Source organism: Colossoma macropomum, unplaced genomic scaffold (genome assembly GCF_904425465.1).
Source record: "Colossoma macropomum unplaced genomic scaffold, Colossoma_macropomum, whole genome shotgun sequence".
NCBI lineage: Eukaryota > Metazoa > Chordata > Actinopteri > Characiformes > Serrasalmidae > Colossoma > Colossoma macropomum.
Window position 1 is genome coordinate 2,541,618 of NW_023494810.1, and position 22,595 is coordinate 2,564,212.

Consider the following 22,595-nt stretch of genomic DNA (forward strand, 5'->3'; position numbering starts at 1 on the left):
TCAGCGCTGGTGCTGTTAGAGCTGCATCTTCAGGGCTTCAGTCCTGAATATTCGGTTGCTCCTTCAGGCTGTCCAGCCTAGAATTACTGCTACAGTGAGCTTTTCTTACCCAGCGTCTCACTTTAAATGTTTACATTACATCACAGCAAACCAAGTACCCATCAGCCCCTCCCCTGAACCCCCTCTGACATCACACTGAGCGTGAAGTCACTGTGGAGTGAAGGCCTGGAGAGGGAGAGGCGAGACAGTAGAGCGCTGTCATTGTAATTTGTTCCCTTACTGGTTCTAACGTCAAGCACTAGAACTCTTCACTCTGTAACATCACTACACTACAGTACAGTGATGCTAATTTCTGCTAGCATTCTATTGGATATGCAGTGTTAAGTTAGTGCCAAGCTAACGGTGGTGCACATTACCTTTCCCACATTGGGTAAAACACTGATGGCAGCTCTAGTTTAAACTCTGACATTTGAAGCCTGTAATGTGCTTTACTGTGAATGTTTTAGTGTTTCAGTAAATCCTTCAGTAAATACTTCAACTTGAAGCCTCACTCTGAACACTGGAGGAGGCTTTAGTACAGTACGCTTCACTTTACTTAGAGCGGACAAATACGACTGATGAGCTCTTATAATTTGTTATGAACAGTACTTATAATGTATTATATTAACAATTCATAATGCATAATAAAGCATAGTTATAACGTGTAATGCATGTTTATAAATATTTATAGCCATGTTTATGATGCCTTATGAATGCATTATAACATGTTATGAATGTGTTTATAGATGCTTTCAAACGTGACATTCTAGAAAGTGTTACCACTTTTTCCTTAAGCCTTCACACTTCTTAACACAACATTTCCTCCTACATTTCTGTTTCCACACTCAAGACTACATTCAAGTCTCAATCAGTGCACTTCGAGCACAGAGGCTGGAAGACGATTAATTGAGCGCTAATTGAGTGAAGGGTGCTAATGGAGTGACCACCTCTTTGTAGAGTGAGTAGAGGAACACTATAGTCTGGACGGTCTTGCCCAGGCCCATCTCATCAGCCAGGATGGTGTCGGTGCCCTGAGCCCAAGAGAAACGCAGCCAATTCAGGCCCTCCAGCTGGTACGGGTGCAGCGTTCCCCCCGTGGCATTGATGTACCATGGCTGCTGGTCAAACTTGATAGTGGGCTGTCAAGCAAACATTGTAGAGAGAATGAAAGACATGATCTAGAATTAAACGATGAAAAAGCTTCCAAATGAAGCAGTGAAAGCTTCTAAATGATTGGACTAAATACAATGATACATTTTAGCTGTGCTGACAAATTCAGTGACTCGACGTACATCGACAACTGGAGTTTCAGGAGGAGCCTCTTTCCTCTTCACTTCCTCTTTGAGTCTCTTCCCTTTCCTCACCACTAGGGGGCGCTGGTCCTCGCCAAGCATCTGCTCTCTTAAACAACACAGTTCCGGTTGGTGATTATGAGGAGAGTTGTGGTAAAGAAGGGTTAGAAATTTGATGGAAAAATATCCAATTAGTTATATCTGATACTATTAATTTGACATTATATATATATATATATATATATATATATATATATATATATATATATATATATAATGACTAATAATATTACAAAAATCTCATTTTTTTTAAAGCATTTGTCACAATAATAGGCACCGCTGTTCGCGTGACCAAAATGCGTAAAGCATGTATTTATATGTCCACCTGAGTGTTGGGTGAACTCTTATGTCTGAAAATGCCCATATCTGTTAAGGCAATAATAAAAGAAGTTCAAATAAAAGAAGTTTAACCTCTTTTCTCAGCAGCCACAAAATGCAGTTTCAGCCCATTTTTAAAGTCCCTCAGTTTGGCCTTGAATGTTAATAATATTAATTAAATAAGATATTTGAAAAATCTTTCAATTAAACTGAAATTCTATTTAGAATTCAACCTTTTTGATCATGTTGCTAAATTATACAACAGTTAGTTCTGGCCACGCAAGCTGATTGGTTGAGAAGCGTTCTAACTGTGCTGTTATTTCACCATAACATCACAAACACTGTATCACTCCGCTGAGACGCCGTTGCTGAGCAACGGCTTTGACAGCTGTAGGAGACGCCGACTCTGACTGACCCAAAAATCTGCAGACTAGAGCCGACCAGCTCAGACTCAGCCAGACTGAGAATCGGGGTTAAAATCGGGGTAAAAGTCGTACTGTGTAACCCCAGCTTTATAGCAGACTTCTAATTGTTGTTATGTTGGCAAAAGAAGGTTGCACAAAGTGCTAAATGCAGGGGTGCCAATAATTGTGACACATGTGATATCTGTAAAAGTATTGATCTATGTACTTAAATGTAAATAAAACTACCATTCTATTTGGTTTAACTTACCTGTGGTCCCAATAGGCCTGTTTAAAGCTCTCATAGTCTGGGACGTCAAATTCGTCCACCTCCCAGGTGCACTGGTCATACGGCAGGTCTCTCCATTTGATCAAGTAATGAACGTCTCCATCCTTATCGAAACTGCATCACAGCACAGAGAGATCAGGTCAGAACTAACCAAGAATGCAGGATATGTGCCACAACTGAATTCCTCCCAGTTAGCATAAACAATTATCCAGCACTAGGATAATAAGATCTACTAAGATAAGATAAGATAAGATAAGATAAGATAAGATAAGATAAGATAATCCTTTATTAGTCCCACAACGGGGTAATTCTCAGTGCTACAGCAAAGGGAGAGCAAGACACTAAAGAAAAGTAACAAGAACAGAATTAACAAGCAAGTAATTACAGTTTGTTACCTGTTACTTTTAGAGAATATATATAATCCTGAAAGTAAAAAATAAGATAAAAATATAAACTCTATCCTTCATAAAAATTAATAAATAAATAAAAGCTAATACTAGACATGCTAGAAAACAACAGTTCTAATAAAATTTCTGAGACATAGAAGAGAAGAACATTGGTCCATAAAAGAATCCATATTTACATTTTATTATATATTTATTGTACAGGGAGATTCACTCGAAAGAGGCCCCGAATATTCTGTAATAACTCTCTCTAGGACGAAGCAATCTGAACAAAACAATGTGCAATGACCTCCTCAGTATATGGAGTTTCGAACAAACCGGGACGCCGCTGCATCGGAGCAATGAGGTAGGCGCCGGACAGCTGTTGCAACATTTAACCTCTGTTGCATACCCCCGTACCCCTTTTGCCACTCACCAAAAACCACTCCGTGACTACAAAGTCGGTGTATGGAGCTCGATGTCTCAGTTGCGCATCATAGGCCCCATTTTAACTGACACCACCGTGAACACCGATGTGTACCTGGACATTTTTGAACAGTTTGTGAATCAACTGGATGATCGTGAGTTAACGGATGGTTACTTCCAGCAAGACGGAGCAATGTGTCACACATCGGGAAGGAGCACGGCAGAAAGAGTCCTTCTTCGGCAACAGGGTAATTTAAAAAAGGGGCTTTGGCCACCATGGTCGCCGGATCTGACACCATCAGACTTCTTCCTTTGGGGTTCCCTCAAAGAAAAAGTCTACTGGAACAAGCCACACATTGTGGAAGATTTGAAGCAAAACATCCAAAGTGAAGTTGCTGCTAATCCCCCTGATATGCTTGCAGATACGTTCAGGAACATAGAGCGCCGCGTCGAAATGTGTCTGGCAGAAAACCGAGATCACTTCCAGCATCGCATGTAATGCAATTGATTACACATACGTCAAGGTATGTAGTGTATTTTTTTTGTAGCTTCATCCTAATGGGAGTTATGACAGAATATTCGGGGCCTCTTTCGAGTGAATCTCTCTGTATCTTTTGTTATACATTTGTGTGGTGCACCAAAAGAAATCCATTTTTACCACAGACCGTTAAGTTCTGACTGAAATCCTCAGGAATGATGGAAAAATGAACCTCAGACAACACCTTCATATGTGTGGATCCTTTAAAAGGCTGCAACAATTATTTGCCTTCTGACAGACAGGAACAGCACAGCGTTTAATCATTCCCTCCACTCTAAAACTCTGCTACTGAGTGCCTGCAGTAACAACACTCCGCATCACTTCGATGATAATGAGCGGAGCTAAACTACTGTAGGTTTAAAAGGTGCGGTTATTGACAACGTTTACATAGCACATCACACTCTTAATGCAAAAAAACAATAATAACGTGGTTTTATACTTCAAACTAAGCACCTATTTAACCCACATCAGATTAAGTTAAGTGACCCTTATTAGTCCCACAACGGGGAAATTTTACCTCCGCATTTAACTCATCTGTGCAGTGAAACACCACATACACACTAGTGAACACACACACTTGGGCCAGTGAGCACACCTGCCCGGAGCGGCGGGCAGCCCTATCCACAGCATCCGGGGGTTAGTTGGGGGTTAGGCGTCTTGCTCAAGGGCACATCAGTCATGTACTGTCAGCTCAGGGGAGCGAACCGGTGACCTTCCAGTCACAGGGCCGATTCCCTAACCTCCAGCCCACGACTGCCCCCATATACGCCTGCCTAACCTGTGGTTGAGGATCCTATGGATGATCATCCACTCAGGTTTGATGCCGTAGCGGTAGAATCGCTCCTCCATGGCGGCGTACTGCGGGTCTTTACTTTTCCTCTTCTCGTTGTTGAGTTCCTCCTCCCCAGAGCCGTAATCGTATGGTGGGGGTTCATCCATGTCGTTCTTCCTCTGGTAGTTCCGGTACATGACCGTGTGGTACAGCTCCAGCTGCAAGGACAGAGAAAGAGACTCTCTGTTAAGAGAGTAATGTAAACACATCTGCTTTAACCCTCTACTGCAGGCATTATGAGAGCAATTAAAAGAAAAATATTCAGCTCACTTTTCTTGCATAAAATGGTCCTTGATTTATTTTTTCAGACCCGATTATTAAACTAAAAAAACATTACAAAAAAAACAACGTGTGCAGAGGTCCTTTTGGAGTTTGTTGCCTTGAGGCAACATTGTGCGACAATGGGAAAAAATGATATTTGAAGGAAAACATCCAACGTGAAGATGCTGCTATTCCCCCCGATACGCTTGCAGATACGTTCAGGTACATGGAGCGCCACGTCGAAATGTGTCTGGCAGGAACAATGTGTGCAGGGGTCCGTTTGAAGTTTGTTGCCTTGAAGCAACATTGTGCGACAATGGGAAAAAATGATATAGAGTTGTGTTCCATTCCACTGTTCCCAATCCATTCCACTGTCACACGATGTTGCTTTACGGCAACAAACATATTTCTGCAAATTCTCATAACAAAACATTGTCACTGAACATTAAAAAAAGAGGTTTAAATGTGCCCACGAAGAGGCAGTATGACCAAGTACATGTTTTTATTGACTTACTCAAACTCTTCCCTTTATTGTTAACAATATCGTTGCCTTTAAATATGTATAACATTATTGTAAAGTGAGGAAGATGAGTTTGTTGCCCTGAGGCAACATGATGCAATAGATGGTTAAAGGACCCATAAGATTCATTTTTCTTGTATTTTACCAAACAGTTTTGTTTGGTTTTATGTACCAAAAAAATTATAATTCATTTTTACATCATCATTGTCCAACCTCTCTTTGAAATGTTGGATGTGTTTGTGCGGTTAATGTATACAGAGTCTTGGTATTGTTCTGTATCACCATAGGGCAGAAGCACTGCAATAGGTAGGGTGATGGACTGCTTGTCAGGAATAGCCAGTAGCCTGATGTTTTGACACTGTGGGACACAGCATGTTTGGAAACTGTATCAACCAAGCTGGCCTACTTACTTTTCACAGACCAACCCAAAGATGTATTTCTGCTTATGCCACTGGTTTCAGCATCTTTCCATCAAATAACAAAGAGCGCTTTCTTCCTGAATACGTTTAAAGCTGGTTGTGGGCGAACGAGCGATCTTGTAGAGGAAAATCAACAGGTGGTCTTGCCCAGATCTAGAGATCAGTGTTCATGTTCATGGCAAGTCATGTACACTGATCAGGCATAACATTATGAGCACCACCTAACATTATTCTACACTCATTGTCCATTTTATCAGCTCCACTTACTATATAGGTGCACTTTGTAGTTCTACAGTTATAGACTGTAGTCCATCTGTTTCTCTGATACTTTGTTAGCCCCCTTTTACCCTGTTCTTCAGTGGTCAGGACCCCCATGGACCCTCACAGAGCAGGTACTATTTGGGTGCTGGATCATTCTCAGCACTGCAGTAACACTGATGTGGTGGTGGTGTGTTAGTGTGTGTTGTGCTGGTCTGAGTGGATCAGACACGGCAGTGCTGCTGGAGTTTTTAAACACCTCAGTGTCGCTGCTGGACTGAGAATAGTCCACCAACCAAAAATATCCAGCCAACAGTGTCCTGTGGGCAGCGTCCTGTGACCACTGATGAAGGACTAGAGGATGACCAACATAAACTGTGCAGCAGCAGATGAGCTATCGCCTCTGACTTTACATCTACAAGGTGGACTGACAAGGTAGGAGTGTCTAATAGAGTGGACAGTGAGTGGACACAGTGTTTAAAAACTCCAGCAGCACTGCTGTGTCTGATCCACTCGTACCAGCACAACACACACTAACACACCACCACCACGTCAGTGTTACTGCAGTGCTGAGAATGACCCACCACCCAAATAGTACCTGCTCTGTGAGGGTCCATGGGGGTCCTGACCACTGAAGAACAGGGTAAAAGGGGGCTAACAAAGTATCAGAGAAACAGATGGACTACAGTCTGTAACTGTAGAACTACAAAGTGCACCTATATAGTAAGTGGAGCTGATAAAATGGACAATCAGCGTAGAAACAAGGAGGTGGTCATAATGTTATGCCTGATCAGTGTACATGACTTGCCATGAACACTACTCTCTAGATCTGGGCAAGACCACCTGTTGATTTTCCTCTACAAGATCGCTCGTTCACCCACAACCAGCTTTTAATGTATTCAGGAAGAAAACGCTCTTTGTTATTTGATGGAAAGATGCTGAAACCAGTGGCATAAGCAGAAATACATCTTTAGGTTGGTCTGTTAAAAGTAAGTAGGCCAGCTTGGTTGATACAGTTTCCAAACAGGCTGTGTCCCACAATGTCAAATGTAACCTCACCTGTAGCCTCAAATGTAGCCTCACCTGTAACTCGCTGACCCAAGAACAGTGCCAGTAGGACAGTCCAGACCACTTAACAAACAGCAGCCTCTCCGGTCGGCCCTTTAGCGGGGGTTTGGCCACAAGTTCTGGCTTCTCTCCGTCCCGGGCCGGAGGAACTTCGGGGGGTAACGGAGGATCCCCCCACATCCAGTGCAGAATCCTCTGAACTTTGCCTTTAAGAGGGGGGCACTGGAAGGATAATGGAGACATCACTGTAACGTATTTGATTTCACTGAAAACATTGATAATGTCTGCAGTAAGAACTACAGTGATGTACAGCGTATAAGGCCCTTTCACAGACGCAGTTAAGGCCTAGTTTTTGATTATATGATGTGATATTGTGATTTCCTATTTAAAATCCTTTTATCCTAGGCTTAAAACGCATCACAGGTGCCCAGTTATTGTCCATAAGCGCTGCCTGGGCAGGGCAAGGAATGTCATCAAGGACGTTTCTCATCCTAACCATGGACTTTTTACCCTCCTCCCATCTGACAGGGGTTACAGAAGCCTCTGCTCCCGCACCAGCCGGCTCAGGAAGAGCTTCTTCCCTGAGGCTGTGACCCTGCTGGACTCCTCATTGCTGGACTCCTCAATACACCAAGCTTGTCTGGACTTTTTTATAGTCTCAGAATTTTATTTTGGCCAAAAATGAGTACAGACTTACTTTTATGAATATTAATTAGAATCTATGTTAACAGATTCTAACATTCCACAAATGACGCAGTGGAATATCAATGTACCACAAACTCATCAGTGCATTTAATACTTTTGACCAAAGTGTCCCTTTAACTTAAAACATGCCAAACATTCTGTGAGAATAGGAGGAAGCATATCGCTGCTGTTGGAAGAAAACCGTGTATCTCCATTTTTGTTGTTTTTCAGTTTTTGAAAATGCCTGGTGCCCTTTACATTGTATCTGAATTTCATGATGAATGGACCAAAAGAAATGCCCCAAAATTACTTGGAAAGATGTCTGGTTCCATTGACTTACATTAAAAGTAAAGTAGGTTTTCTCCTTCTCCTGTAAAGTTACCATTTTGGAGATACAAGGTTTTCTTCTGACAACAGCGATATAAGAAGACCTCACAACTCATAAACTTTTACGCTTTTTTTAATCATTTAAAAATGCCAGCTGCCCTTTACAGTAGCCACGTTTACACGCAGCCTAATAATCCGTTAATAAACCGACTAATAGTTCAATCGGAATAGACTCTGATTGAGGGCATTCCGAATACAGTTTCTATCCGACTGATCGAGGTGGGTAATCCTGTAAATAATCCGTTAAATAGAAGAATAATATCCGTGTAAACGCCTGTATCTGATTACATTCCCTATCGGAAAGTCTAAGTACGTTCTGATCATGTTCGTCACGTCATAGTGAAAGTTTATACCGTTCAACATGGCGGAGCAGAAACTGGTCTGCAGAGGAGACGAAGTTTCTGCTCTGATCTTTAAAAGACGGCGGTGGGACGGACGTCCAGCTTATGTGTCTCAGAACACGACGTCTTCCTCTCGGCCTTCTTTAATAAGGACATGTGAAGGACGTTTTCCTGAGTCTGACATCATTTTAAAGCAATTAAAAACACAAGCGCTGCTCACTGCTGCTCGTCTCACTCTGACTGGACTCACGTGATGATGGTTGTCACGGTAACGTCTACACTAAGTGGTGCTCTATGCATGAGCATCATTTTGGATCGGATTAGTTGTAGTAAGCATGTAAACGAAGGTTGTCCATCAGATTGTTGAGTGAGAATAAACACCTCAGTCTTAGTCTATAATCAGAATGTATTCAATTGGACTGGCAAAAATCTTTGCATGTAAACACAGACAGTGTGTGAATATTTCATGAGTAACGGACTGACAGAAATTTTGAATTTGGATTGGAATTTTATTCCCTTATAGATGTTAACAGATTTTGGGTCAAATGGCAATGAATCCATGTCTGGCAAAGCGGTTCGAAAAACGTTTTCCTCCTCCTTCAAGGTTCTGTCTTCACAAAAATGTGTAGGTTTCTAGTCTGTGTGTGTCAACGTGCATGTCCTCACCATACACCGCGGACACAGCCACTCTCCGTTGGGTATCTCGGGCAACGGCGGGTTGAGGCAGTGGATGTGATAGGAGGAGGGACACGTATCACAGCACAGCAGCTCCCCACCATCCTTACACACTCGACAGAACTCCATGTGGTCATCTTCTTCCTCACCTGCAGCATCCTCCTCCTCTTCCTCATCATCTTTGGCCTCCCACTGAATGCCCTCCTTCTCCTAAAAGATGACATGAGCTTGTTTAATCCAGAATATTCCCTCAACTTCCTCAACATTCGTTGTTGTGCTTGGTGTAGTGTAGTGGGTAAGGCCTCCGCCTTCTACGCGGTAGACTGGGGTTCAATCCCCGCCTGGATAAACACCCTACACTATACCAATAAGAGCCCCTGAGCAAGACTCCTAACACTACCTTCGCCTACCGGTGTAAAAATGATCAAATTGTGAGTCGCTGTGGGTAAGAACGTCTGCCAAATGCCATAAATGTGAGCTTCTGTTAAAATAAAACTTTTAAAATAAATTTTGGTGAAAATGTTAGTCCACCAAATCTGCCTCAGTACTCAGAACACAACAAACACTAAGGAGAACATAAATATCCAAGCTCTACAATTTTATTTAAATATGTTGTTTACCACTATGGCCAAGTTAGAATTTTGAACAGCTAAGTTAACTGAACAACTTCTTACATTCAGTTATATGAATTTTTCTCATGTTCAATAAATTTAAATGATTTAAAATTTAAAATATTTAAATAAAGTCAGAAATTTTAATTCTTTCAGGTGTTTCTTTGTCATCAGAAGAAGGTGGTTTGGAACCCCAGCAGTGCCACAGCTGTTTTTACTGTGTAGCAGCAGAAATTACTCAATTGTTGGACTATTAATGTCTTTTAAGCCCAAAAAAGTTGAGCGGCACTGTCGCTACGTTCACTCTGAATGATGGTTCAAGTGCAGTGAAAAACAACACATGAATTCTGATCCAACTGTTCTCATTAAGGTCGCATGGCCACAAATCTGATATGTATTTGATCGAGGACCACATATGACAGGCAACGGTCACATTATCAGACTGAAGTGGCAGAAATGTGATTTTTTTTTTGTCTTAATGTGACACATACTTGATATTTTCAGAGTTTGTGGACACAAATCTGATCATTTCAGATCTGAGCCACTTTGGCCACAGATTACAAGCCTCATTGCTCAGTTCAGATTTTTTTTCCTCAGATCCGATCTTTCCAACTTGATTCAGTTCATTAATATGAACGAACCCGTCCCGAAATGACCCACATACGCACATCCTAATTGATAACATCACCCAAATGCACCACAAGCGTCATGAATAACAAACAAACTGTTTGGAAAGATCAGATTTGTGTCCACATAAGCAGGAGCCTAATTATCACAGAGCAGATCAGGTGTTTCATGAATAAAAGCATATGTCTTTAGGTCTGTCTGAGTGTGCCGGAGAGGACTGACAGCTCAGGTAAGCAGCAGTACAGCTGTGTGTCCAGTGCGGGTCACTCACGCAGTGGGGGCAGCTCCACTTCCCCTCCGGGGCTTTCTCCAGCTCCGGGTCGAGACACACCAGGTGATAGGCTCTGGGGCAAGTGTCACACAGAATAATCTCGCCCCCCTGCTGACACACCTCACAGTAATCCTGATGATCCGTCTCGTATCCGTCTCCATCCTCTCCTAACGGGGAAAACCCAGAGTTCATCTTCAGAGACTTCAGAACGATTCGATTATGAGCCTTTAGGAAACGATTCATTGTATTTTGCACTTCATCACAAGTCTATTAGATTATTATTTAAATATTATAAAAATAAATAAACACATAAATGTGACTGGAGGAGTTATTTACAGAGTAGTGGGATATAGACCAAAACAAAAAACTAAATAAACAGGCATTAGAACAAAAAAGTAAAAAATAGCCTGAGAATTTTGCCAAAATGTTGCTGGTTTAGCCCAAAAATTACTATTTGCTTTTTCTAAATATTATTATAATTGATTCTGCTGTTCCAAAACTGATGCAATTGAAAAGAATAACAGCTGACACATAATGATAAACACATTTTTCCCTAATAAATGTAGTATTAATCATAATATATCATTGATATTTCTTGTCCAAAGCCCATTTGCAACAATGTAGAAAAGAAAAAGAAAATTCTTGAAAGTTGTTATAATGTGTTTTGGAATAAAACCCTTCATTTGTTGTTCGCCCACAATGAGACATTGTACACATTAGATACAATGAGATATGTTGTCACAATAATAATAAACGTGTTATAGACTTTGAGTACAATGTAAGCACTCATCTCAGCACACACAGAAACTTTACATTCACACACAACCAAACATTAAACAAACAAGAAAAAAATTCAACAAGGGAAAGGAGGAAACGCCTGAAGAGAGGCATCTCTTTACTTTTCCTCTTTTTGCGTCCTCGGCGGGCTTTTTTCTTGGGTGCCCCCGAGGCGTCGGAACGAACAGAGGCACTGTGGATGCTGACATCATCAAAGTCTGAGAAGTCGTCTAAGAAATCCTCCTCGCTCTGTGAAGAGACAGAAAAAAAAATAAAACAATACACAATCTGAGAGACGGATGACAGGCTAAACGGTGGGGCTCCTATACGGGACAGAGTGCAACATGTAATAAAAGTTTGCAACATAGAAACACGAAAAATATACACAAATATAAAACCATACACATAAACTAAGTAGATAACTGAGTCAATGTCACGTGACCCTGAGACCAAAATGAAGCAATGAGCAAATAAGCATCAGGAGCTGCACATTACAGTGATTTACCACAGTTAAGATGTTGTTAGGCACAAATAAGAAAACGCAATAAGGTAAAATACACCAACGTACAATAAAAACTGCTACATATATATTATTAATATTACAGGTAGTAACAAATTAATAACTGCTAAATAATTTAGAGATAGATAGATTCTTTATAGATGTTCAATTTATTAACAACCATCGGTCGAAAGTCAAATTCTCAACAGTGTTGGGGTTCAGCTTAGGATTAGTACCAGGGTTAGACTTAGGACCAGGGTAAGGGTTTGGTTTAGGTTTTGGGTTGAGGTCAAGGTTAGTATCAATTTAATAGATAATTAGTAGAATGTACATTAATTGCAAGATAAGTGTTTACAAAGCATTTACAGTGACTATCCAAATAAAGTGTTACCATATAAGAGAAATGTATTATTAAGCAGTAATAATAATCACACGTTAGTTTTACTGTTAATAATAATATTCTTTCACCAAAAAATGAAGTTTGTTAGCTGTGGTTATTAAGTAAGATATCAATAAAAGATTATCAGCACGGTGGCCTTTAATAACCTGGTGCATCAATACAGAATTCAGTTATCAGTGTAAAGTATGTGTCATATATGTGCTCATTCAGTACAATGGCTTTGAACACAGCTTAGAACTTCCTATGTATGATATGAATGATATATTCCACACATGGGAAAAGCAGAAAGCACGTCCAGAGTCATGCGGAAGGTTCTCCACGTGACTCAGATTAAGCTGAGGGAAGCCGCTCTTACCGAGGAGGCTTTTTTCCTCTTGCCGCTCTGGCCTGCCTTTGATTTGGGCTTCTTGGCTTTCACTTTCTTTTTCGTGTCCTTCACCGGTTTACTCTTCTTCTTAGCACCAGGCCCTGCAACACAGCCAACTGAGAAGCTCCAGTTTCATGGTTTTAATGCAGACCTTCACCACATTCTCAACAAACAAAGAGCCCAGAATGAGTAGCTGTTGTAGAACCTATTATCGTTGCTGATGCCACACTAACATTTCCCTCTAATTTCAGTCTTACTGGCGTCTTTCAGTTAAAACAAAGAATGAATGAGTAAAATTTACACCGATCAGGCGAAACATTCTGACCACCTCCTTGTTTCTACACTCATTGTCCATTTTATCAGCTCCACTTACTCTATAGGTGCACTTTGTAGTTCTACAGTTACAGACTGTAGTCCATCTGTTTCTCTGATACTTTGTTAGCCCCCTTTTACCCTGTTCTTCAGTGGTCAGGACCCCCATGGACCCTCACAGAGCAGGTACTATTTGGGTGGTGGATCATTCTCAGCACTGCAGTAACACTGACGTGGTGGTGGTGTGTTAGTGTGTGTTGTGCTGGTACGAGTGGATCAGACACAGCAGTGCTGCTGGAGTTTTTAAACACCTCATTGTCACTGCTGGACTGAGAATAGTCCAGCAACCAAAAATATCCAGCCAACAGCGTCCTGTGGGCAGCATCCTGTGACCACTGATGAAGGACTAGAGGATGACCAACACAGACTGTGCAGCAGCAGATGAGCTATCGTCTCTGACTTTACATCTACAAGGTGGACCGACAAGGTAGGAGTGTCTAATAGAGTGGACAGTGAGTGGACACAGTGTTTAAAAACTCCAGCAGCACTGCTGTGTCTGATCCACTCGTACCAGCACAACACACACGAACACACCACCACCACGTCAGTGTTACCGCAGTGCTGAGAGTGACCCACCACCCATTTCCATGGTTACACCATGTTTACGGTACACCCGTTTCCATGGTTACGTTCCATGGTTGTGCTACATTCATTTCTATAGTTACACTAGACCCAATTACATGGTTATGCTACACTTATTTCCATGATTATCCTATACTTCCATGGTTACACCCTAGACCTATTTCCATGGTTACGCTACACCCATTTCCATGGTTACACTACACCCGTCTCCTTGGTTCTGCTACTCATGGTTATGCTAACAGCTCATGGTTACGGTAGACCTGTTTCCATGGTTACACTGCATGGTCATGCTACACTCATGACTCAGGTCATACTACTATAATTTCCATGGTTACACCACACCTGTTGCCATGGTTACGCTAACAACTCATGGCTATGCTACACTCATTAACATGGGCACACCCTACAACTATTTCCATGGTTAATCTACATTAATTTTCTTGCTAGACTCAATTACACTGTTACGCTACACTGGTTTTCATGGTTATTACACTACACCCGTTTCCACAGTTACACTATGAGTAATGCGTTCCAAGACGTGCACCATTATTGGGTAAATGCGATTATGGTGAAGATGAAGAGGCAAAGAAACGTTTCAAAACTATCCAGCAGAAAAAGAGAGAGATTTTACAAAACGATCCCTTCCACCGCTCCCCTGGCATCTGATACCAAAACTACACCCCTCGTCATAACATCTTAGAAACAACCCTGACCTGATATCAAAAAGCCTCAGAGAAACAGTGCTGACCACTAAACACTACCTGTACACTGCTGAGCAACTGAACCTGGACAGAACTGTTTCCCCGAGTCACTGGCACACTTTCCACAATGAAAATAGCAAAGAAAAGACAACTCACCCTTCCCCTCTTTGGTTTTGGCTTTTTTGATTGGCCCCGTTGGAGAAAGTTGCTGAATACTGCTAAGAGAGATGGGAGGGGCCACGTTGACCGTTTCCACTGCAGCGGCCACAGCGGCAGCCACGGCCGTGGCGGAGGAGCCTTTGAACGGGTTGTTGGCGCTGAACTCCCTCCATTTGGCTCCTAACACTGTCATCATCTTGGACATTGGGATTTTAGGGTTCTTCTTGGCAATGAGGGGCCTGACCGCCATGTAAAACAGAACGGTTGGCAATAAAACAGCGTGAAAGGACTCTGGTAATTGAATGGTTTACATGTCACGTAATAAACAATAACGTACAAACTGGCAAACCTGCTGGATGCTATTCTACCAGGTTTGTGCACAAGTGAATCTACGCAAGCAAATATCTGAGAGAAACTAAGACCAAGAGAAATACATTTCGCTGTTGTCGGAAGAAAACCTCGTATCTCCAAAATGAGTTCACAGGAAAAGGAAAAAACCTACTTCACTTTTAATGTAAGTCAATGGAACCAGACTTTTTTCCAAGTCTTTTTGGGCCGTTTCTTTTGGTCCATTCATCATTAAATGTACACACAAGGTAAAGATCAACAGGCACTTTCAAATTATGTCAAAAACTGAAAAACGACAAAAAATGGAGACACAAGCTTTTCTTCCGACAGCAGCGATATTATAGTTTTCTTCAACTGTTCAACCACCAACACACAAAACCTGATACTCCAGACTGAAATCCCCAAATCTTTTCTTCAATTACCAAAAGGAAAACTCTCCTGCCAAAAGGTCAAGCAATGATCTCTTGATAAACACAGATTGCAGAACTCCTAAACACTTTATTGCCTAACAGTAAACAAAGTCCCACTGCAAAGCACAGTGAGCCTCATGCCCTTGCTCTCATGCAGAAAGCTCTGCAATACAATACACAAAAACTCCAGTCCCGATAATCAAACACAGATAGCACCCTGTTGTGGTGGTTGCAGAGACGAGGGAATTGTAATGTAGACCGAAAAACATTGAAAACATTTGGTGAAATGGAAACCAAAGTCGAGCAAAACCCAGAAGAAGAGCTGCTCGATAGAGAAGGTGGCCAAGGAACGTTTAAAGAAGAAGAAGACAAGGATCAAGACAATGTACTGCTCTGATGAGCAGGAGAGACAGGGAGACTGAGTGTTTCTTTATGGGTGAATCGATAGGAAAGTGTAACTCCACCAACTCACCGCCCCTCATTTAACACGAGGAGGTGCTGCCTTCACTCTGCAAAGCCTTTGGCCACAATATTGTGAAGTTACCTGGTATTAATGCCACTTTAATGTTGTAATTCTACGACTTTTTTCTCGAAATATTACGACTTTTTTCTCGAAGTCTATTTTTCTTTTTATTAACAGTGGCCCTAAAACGCCGTCGTATCCAAAACACTTGTGAAGATCTGATGATAAAGCAGTGCATAATGAAAGACAACAAAGCGTAATAAAAGAAGCAGCTTCTATTAGAACGACCTGAGAAACTGGCTGAAAGCCTTGTAGTTGGTGATGGTTTTGTAGTCGTCCTCAGAGAAGGCGTACTGCACGTCCTCCAGACCCCATTCCTCCATCAGCTGGCTCGAAGACTTGGGCTCCTGAAGGTCAAAAGAACAACAAAAGGAGCTCTGAAGTCGCCACCAATGCAGTACTGTGGAACTAGACTGAGGTTTGGTGGACTAACACTGCATTACCTTCATATTTCCATCATCATCATCGTCGTCGTCATCATCGTCATCTTTTTTTCTCCACTTGGCTTTCTTCTCCTTCTTCTCTTTGGGCTTCTTCTTTTTCTTCTTCAGTGTGCCGTAACTGCTGCTCTCGCTCTCTGACCGGTGTCCACGATCGTCCCTGTCCGACATGTCCTCACGCTCACCAACGCTGGCCTGAGGACACATGGATGAAGAGACACTTATACATCACACCACAGTTTTTCCTCTGGACCTCACGTGTCGTTGATCAGCCAAGACGGGTTTGATGGCACATCACAGAAAATTGCATATGAATTTTGCTGTTATTTCTTTTTAAAAGTTTGAAATGTTTAGATACAACCGCTTAGAGCTTCTTTAAAGGGAAAAAAATTTTCTTGCTTTTTTTTTTAAATGACTTTAATAATTTTCAACAAAGTGTACCGTTTACTTCATGTAGCTCATATAGTCTATTAGGCATCAATCAATCAACCTTTATTTTCACTCAGAAAGACACTGAAGGTGCTTCATTTTCAATGCAGCAGAGCATTAACATTGCAAAGCGACTGAAAATAAAATAAAATGGTATTTAATCAGTTTAGGCCAAAATGAACAGAATTACACGAACATATTAACAGTAAAATCAAACAAAATGAAACAAGATTAAAAGGGAAAAAATAAGAGAACAATTAAAATTGAATTAATAAGGGGAACAATAAAATAAACTAAGACGACACATTTCAACATAATAGAATAAATAAGGCAAACTAAAATTTAAAAAAGTCAAGTAAAAGGATGGCAAAAAGTAATAAAATAGCTAGCAGGGTGATTCTCCACTATATGACAGCCTTAAGCTACCGATGTTGGAGCTTTTTCCAGTACTAACATGGTCCGAGTCCACACACAGACTGTGGACAAACACAGCTTGTAACAGACATTCAGGTAGGCATACTGTAAATCATTCAGTAAATGTTTCAATGGAACTCAACAGGATTCAGCTTTTAGCTCATTAATGTCGTCTGCCAAACTGCTTAGGTTAAGTATGAGATGCTTCCATGCCTTTTATTTCACACACAGAACGTTTCTGACTGCAAACTTAAGTGTGTTTGTGAAACTGAGCATTTTTTGGTGGATGGGATGTGAATTTACACCTTTCTAAAAGGTAAAAAGTTCTCTGGCTGCTCCTCCTTCTGCCGTGCTGCGGCTGTTGTGATTGTTTAACAGCTTCGGTCAGCAGAGGGTCCGAATCATGTGATCAGAGCATAAGAGCGCAGTGGGAGTTTGTGAAAGTAGAGCTGTGTGTCTAAGAAATCTCAGATAAATCTGCAGCTTGTTTGACTAAACTGCAGTGATGGTACTTCAGTGTGTCCACGGTTACATTACCATGCATGTTAAACATTGCAGTATATCAAATTACAGAATGCCATGCATGTTTATAGTTCATATGAGGAAACTAAGCCACAAAAACTGTTCTGAACTCATTATTTTAGTGATGTCACACACATGGCCCATTAGGGCTGCAACAAACGACTTTTCTGATAGTCGAATAATTTATCGATTATTGAAACGAATGATCGATTATTCGGATTATGAATCGCTCAATTACCAAATGTCTCTTATGTAGCGGTCAGCTTTTAAATTTAGTTTGAGGCTGTTTTACGCATTTGCTAACTAACAATGAAGACAATAAAGATGAATACCTCATTCAAAATACCACTGTTTTAATTAACTTTCCAGATAATACAAAAGATTAATAAAATGATATATTTTCCTGTCAAAATTTAAAGTCAAGGATGGGCGAAATAGCAGCAATAAAATGTAAGAAAACTAAATCAGTTCCCTTAAACACACCAACAGGTTCTCTGTGCTTCACCAGTCACATGACCATATCTACACAAACATCACACAGACAATACACATCACACAGACATGAGTGTGGGTCACTGCGTTCCCTCCGTTATATAATCCTATCCCCCTTTCTGAGAGTAATATTCCTGAAATAGTGTAATTTTTGACAGTATCTTACTTAAACAGCCGCTCTGTCATGGTACTAAATGCAGTCCAGCAACGATGTTGACCGCCCCAGAATGGCGGTGCTGTTGACGGGCCTGGCTGGACCCAACTCAGCGTTTATGGCTACATTTACACAGCAGGTAAAAGTCTGATCTTTTTCTCCATGTGTGACACAGATGTGTGTCTGTGTGTCAGTGTGAACAGATAAACACACTGAATCTGACATTTTTGATTCTGATTTGAGACGCTTTCATATGTGGTACTGAAATCTGATACGGATCAGATCTGTGGCAATGCGACTCAGTCTGAACAGCCAGATCGGAACTCATGCGACTTTTATGTCAGTCCAACTCGACATTCATCATAATTTCGCTGCTGAGACTCATAAACATTTAGTCTGATGTTTCTGTACAAAAATTAGAAGAGACTCATCAAACGGCTCCTTGTTCGAAGAGGCTGCAGCGTCAAAGAACTGTTTAAAGAATCCGAGGACACGAACCAAAGAAGTGGCCGTGGCCGAATAACGAGCCCTTTGTACGGCAAACTCGAACACATTCTGGGTGATGAGTCCAGCTGTCATTGGAACTTTATAATCGCTCCTGTGATGCTGGCGAAGACGAAGCTGAAAGCTCCGGGAGCGACTGGCGTTCACTGGCCGTCATGACTGTTTACCTCTGGACGAGCACGACACGTGAAGCTCTGTTCTTTTGTGCATGAAGGTCAGTTTAGGAGCTGATCTGTTCAGACTGATGTCGCATACAGATCACATTTAAAAGATAATGTGAACAGCCAAACAAAAGAGTCAGATTTGGTGAGAAAATCAGATTTGGGCCTCTTTTACCTGCTGTGGTAAAAACGAAGCCTATGAGCAACACAATCTCCAGCCATGTTCTCTATGAACCGTTAAATTTGAGTGATTTTGTGTAAACACTCAATTTCAGCAGTAACCCTTCGTCCAGCTGCCCTGTACGTTCGCGGAGAAGCACCTCCTGAAACTGCCTGTGAGTGATGGCAAACATTAGTGGAGAACTCACGGCAAACAGAAAACTGTATGCAACGGTTTGGAAACTGTGTTCACCGAATTTGAATGCACCAGTGCCCTCGGCGTTAATGCAGTGTTTAAAGCTGTAAACATTTTGTTTATTATCAACAACACTTCTAAAAAAAGAAAATGATTCTATATGGAACCACGAACAGTCAAAGAACCCTTAGCATTATTAAATGTTCTTTACATTGTGAAAGTGTTCTTTAGATTAATGTTCTTCAGAAAGTATTGCAGATGGCTCTATATAGAACCTTTTTGAAGAGGCTTCTATGCAGCTCCAGAAAGGACGCTGTCAAGCTTGTAACAATATAAGAACCCTTTTTGGTGCTATGTAGAACCATCTACTACAAATTCTCTATCAATCTGAAGAACCGTTTCACCGTGCAAATCATGCAAAGGGTTCTTTTGAGGGTTCATGGTTCTATATAGAACCTTTTCTTTTACTAAAGAACCCTTGAAGAACCATCTTTAAGTGTGAATGTTGATATGGTTTAAGTGGGGAAATTGAACCTAATCATACGGAGCCTCTGAGCTGCTTTTAGACGAATTAGACAAATAAGAAGCAACCAAACATCCGTGTGCTGTGACATCACAACCACAAATAACTGGCAGCCTTTTGGTGAGACAAAAAAAGAGGATATGCTGGTTGTCTTAGGCAAAAAAGGGCCCAAACATCAGTTTAAAACACTCACAATTTAAATATCGCAATACTGGTCAGAAAAATCACAATCAGATATTTTGGCGAAATCGCTCAGCCCGACTTCTCGACCGGCCCTGTTTGGACTGAAGTGTGCCGAAGTTGAAGCCTGTTGCTCGGTTGCTTTGCAGCATCTGTACATCTCAGTGGAAGGTGCAGGGAAGCCGCTGCTGCCGCAGAGCACGCAGCCCCACCAGCAGTCCATCTGTGTTGCCATGGTAACCAAACTGTGCAGTGCTGTTGTTGCTGTCTCCTCTCTCTCTCTCTCTTTCTCTCTCTCTCTCTCCCTCTTTCTCTCTCTCTCTCCCTCTTTCTCTCTCTCTCTCTCTTCCTCTCTCTCTCTCTCTCTCTCTCTCTCTCTCCCTCCCTCTCTCTCCCTCTCCCTCTCTCTCTCCCTCTCTCTCTCTTCCACTGCTGCAGCAGCCAATGGAACATCGCCACCCAATCAGACGCGTTTGCATAACGAGCTTGTTTTGCAGAGGCTCCGTGGATGCAGTGCCTGTGTTCTAAAGGGCTGTCTAGACAAATCTCATTTACGCAGCCAGCGAGAGAGAGAAGAGAGAGTGAGTAAGAGAATAGAGAGAGAGAGAGAGAGAGAGAAAGGGAGAGTGGGGGAGAGAGAGAGAGAGAGAGGGAGAGAGAGAGAGAGAGAGAGAGAGAGAAGAGAACAGAGAGAGAAAGACAGTGGAAGAGAGTGAGTGAGAGAATGGGGAGAGAGAGAGAAAGGGAGGGAAGGGGGGAGGGGGAGAGAGAGAGAGAGTAATGAGGAAAGAGGGAAAGGAGAGCAAGTGTAAGTGAGAGAAGAGAGAGAGAGTGAGTGAAAGAGAAAGAGACAGGGAGAGAATGGAAAGAAAGAAAGAAAGAAAGAAAGAAAGAGAGTGAGAGAGTGAGAAAGAAAGAGAGAGAGTGAGTAAGAGAATAGAGAGAGAGAGAGAGAGGAAGGAGGAGAAAGAGAGAGAAAGGGGGAGAGAGAGGGCGGAAGAAAGAGAGTGAGCAAGAGAATAGAGAGAGAGATGAAGGGAAGGAGAGAGAAAGAGAGGCAGAGAGTGAGTGAGAGAATGGGGAGAGAGAGAAAAAGGGAGGGAAGGGGGAAGGGACAGAGAGAGTTGGGAGAGAGAGATCAATGAGGAAATAGGGAAAGGAGAGCAAGTGTAAGTGAGAGGAGAGAGTGAGTGAAAGAGACAGGGAAAAGAAAGAAAGAAAGAAAGAAAGAAAGAAAGAAAGAAGGAGAAAAAGAGATGTAGAGTGATGTAGAAAGAGAGAGGAGAGCAAGAGAATAGAGAGAGAGAGAGAGATAGAAGAGGAACAATAAACGAGAAGACAGAGAGAGGGAGTGAGGGAGGGGGAAGGGGAAGGGGAGAAAAAGGCAGAAAGAGAGAGAATGGGAAGAAAGAAAAAGTAAGGAAAAGAGAATGGGGAGAGAGAGAGATAGAGAGAAGAGAGGGTTAAAGAGAGAGAGAGAGAGACAACAAAGAGTTAGTGAAAGAAAGAGGTAGAAAGAAAGAGAGAGGGTGAGTGAGAGAAACAGAGAGAGAGAGAGAGAGAGAGAGAGAGAGAGAGAGAGAGAGGGAGAGAGAGGGTAATTAGAAAGCTAGACCGTATTAGACAGCATATAATATTCAAACCAAATAAAGCCATTTCCATCTATGACAAAGCAAGATGATCAAAGCGAAACAACAGCCTTTGAAAAAAGCTAATTTTATTCTCTCTACAAACTGATATATTAGATGCAAATGTAATTTGCAGACTGTACTCTCCTCAGCATAAGCCCCAAAACAGCATGACTCACAGCGTAAAAAATTCATCCTCAAACACTCCGAGCTGAAAAATCCTCCATCCCGCTGAAGACGGAGCTGTCAGAAGGCGTCAATAACGGCCAGCCATAAGATCGGTGACTGGGAGATGACAGCTCCTCCATTCACACCCAGACTCCACATTAGCCAACAATTAGTCCACAATTAGTGGAAGAGCTGATCAGTGAACGACAGTGGAGAGAAGCAGATTTTGAGTAGATTACGGAAGGAAATCCAACAGAAATGGTCTAAAACTACTTAAACAAATCTCGTTACATGAGCAGAGGTCACGTGGTCACATGGTCACCTTTCTTCCTATTACTTGCACTTTTTGGAGGATACAATATTTTGTTCAACCAGTGACAATATGGTAATAATAATAACAACAATAATAATGATGATGATAATAATAATAATAACATCAGGTTCAACTTATATAGCGCCTTCTCAGACCCAAGGTCGCTTTACAGAGGCAGGGAGGGGAAAATAAAAAATCAGGAAGAGTGAAAATACTGAGAAAAAAGGCAGCTTTGAAGCTGAGCTTTAAATGAGGAACGTGAGGGTCAGTCATGGAGAGATTGTGGCAATGAGTTCCATAGTTTGGGGGCCAATCAGCACTCAGCAATAATGCAAACCAATCAGCACTCAGTAGCAGTAACGCCAACCAATCAGCACTCAGTAGCAGTAATGCCAACCAATCAGCACTCAGCAGTAATGCAAACCAATCAGCACTCAGTAGCAGTAACGCCAACCAATCAGCACTCAGTAGCAG

The 22,595-nt window shown here is 41.8% G+C and overlaps 1 protein-coding gene across 1 annotated transcript in view; it reads right to left on the reverse strand.

Moving 5' to 3' along the window:
- Nucleotides 1–22,595, reverse strand: part of chd5 (chromodomain helicase DNA binding protein 5) — a 101,917-nt gene that overhangs the window by 48,857 nt on the left and 30,465 nt on the right. The window contains exons 3-14 of the mRNA XM_036559957.1: nucleotides 16,282–16,473; nucleotides 16,067–16,185; nucleotides 14,555–14,796; nucleotides 12,732–12,844; nucleotides 11,600–11,726; nucleotides 10,701–10,867; nucleotides 9,183–9,401; nucleotides 7,120–7,326; nucleotides 4,525–4,736; nucleotides 2,382–2,513; nucleotides 1,332–1,440; nucleotides 987–1,178 (exon numbers count right to left, since the gene is read on the reverse strand). Coding sequence (XP_036415850.1) covers nucleotides 987–1,178; nucleotides 1,332–1,440; nucleotides 2,382–2,513; nucleotides 4,525–4,736; nucleotides 7,120–7,326; nucleotides 9,183–9,401; nucleotides 10,701–10,867; nucleotides 11,600–11,726; nucleotides 12,732–12,844; nucleotides 14,555–14,796; nucleotides 16,067–16,185; nucleotides 16,282–16,473 — 2,031 coding nt within the window. The remainder of the gene's footprint in view (nucleotides 1–986; nucleotides 1,179–1,331; nucleotides 1,441–2,381; nucleotides 2,514–4,524; nucleotides 4,737–7,119; nucleotides 7,327–9,182; nucleotides 9,402–10,700; nucleotides 10,868–11,599; nucleotides 11,727–12,731; nucleotides 12,845–14,554; nucleotides 14,797–16,066; nucleotides 16,186–16,281; nucleotides 16,474–22,595) is intronic.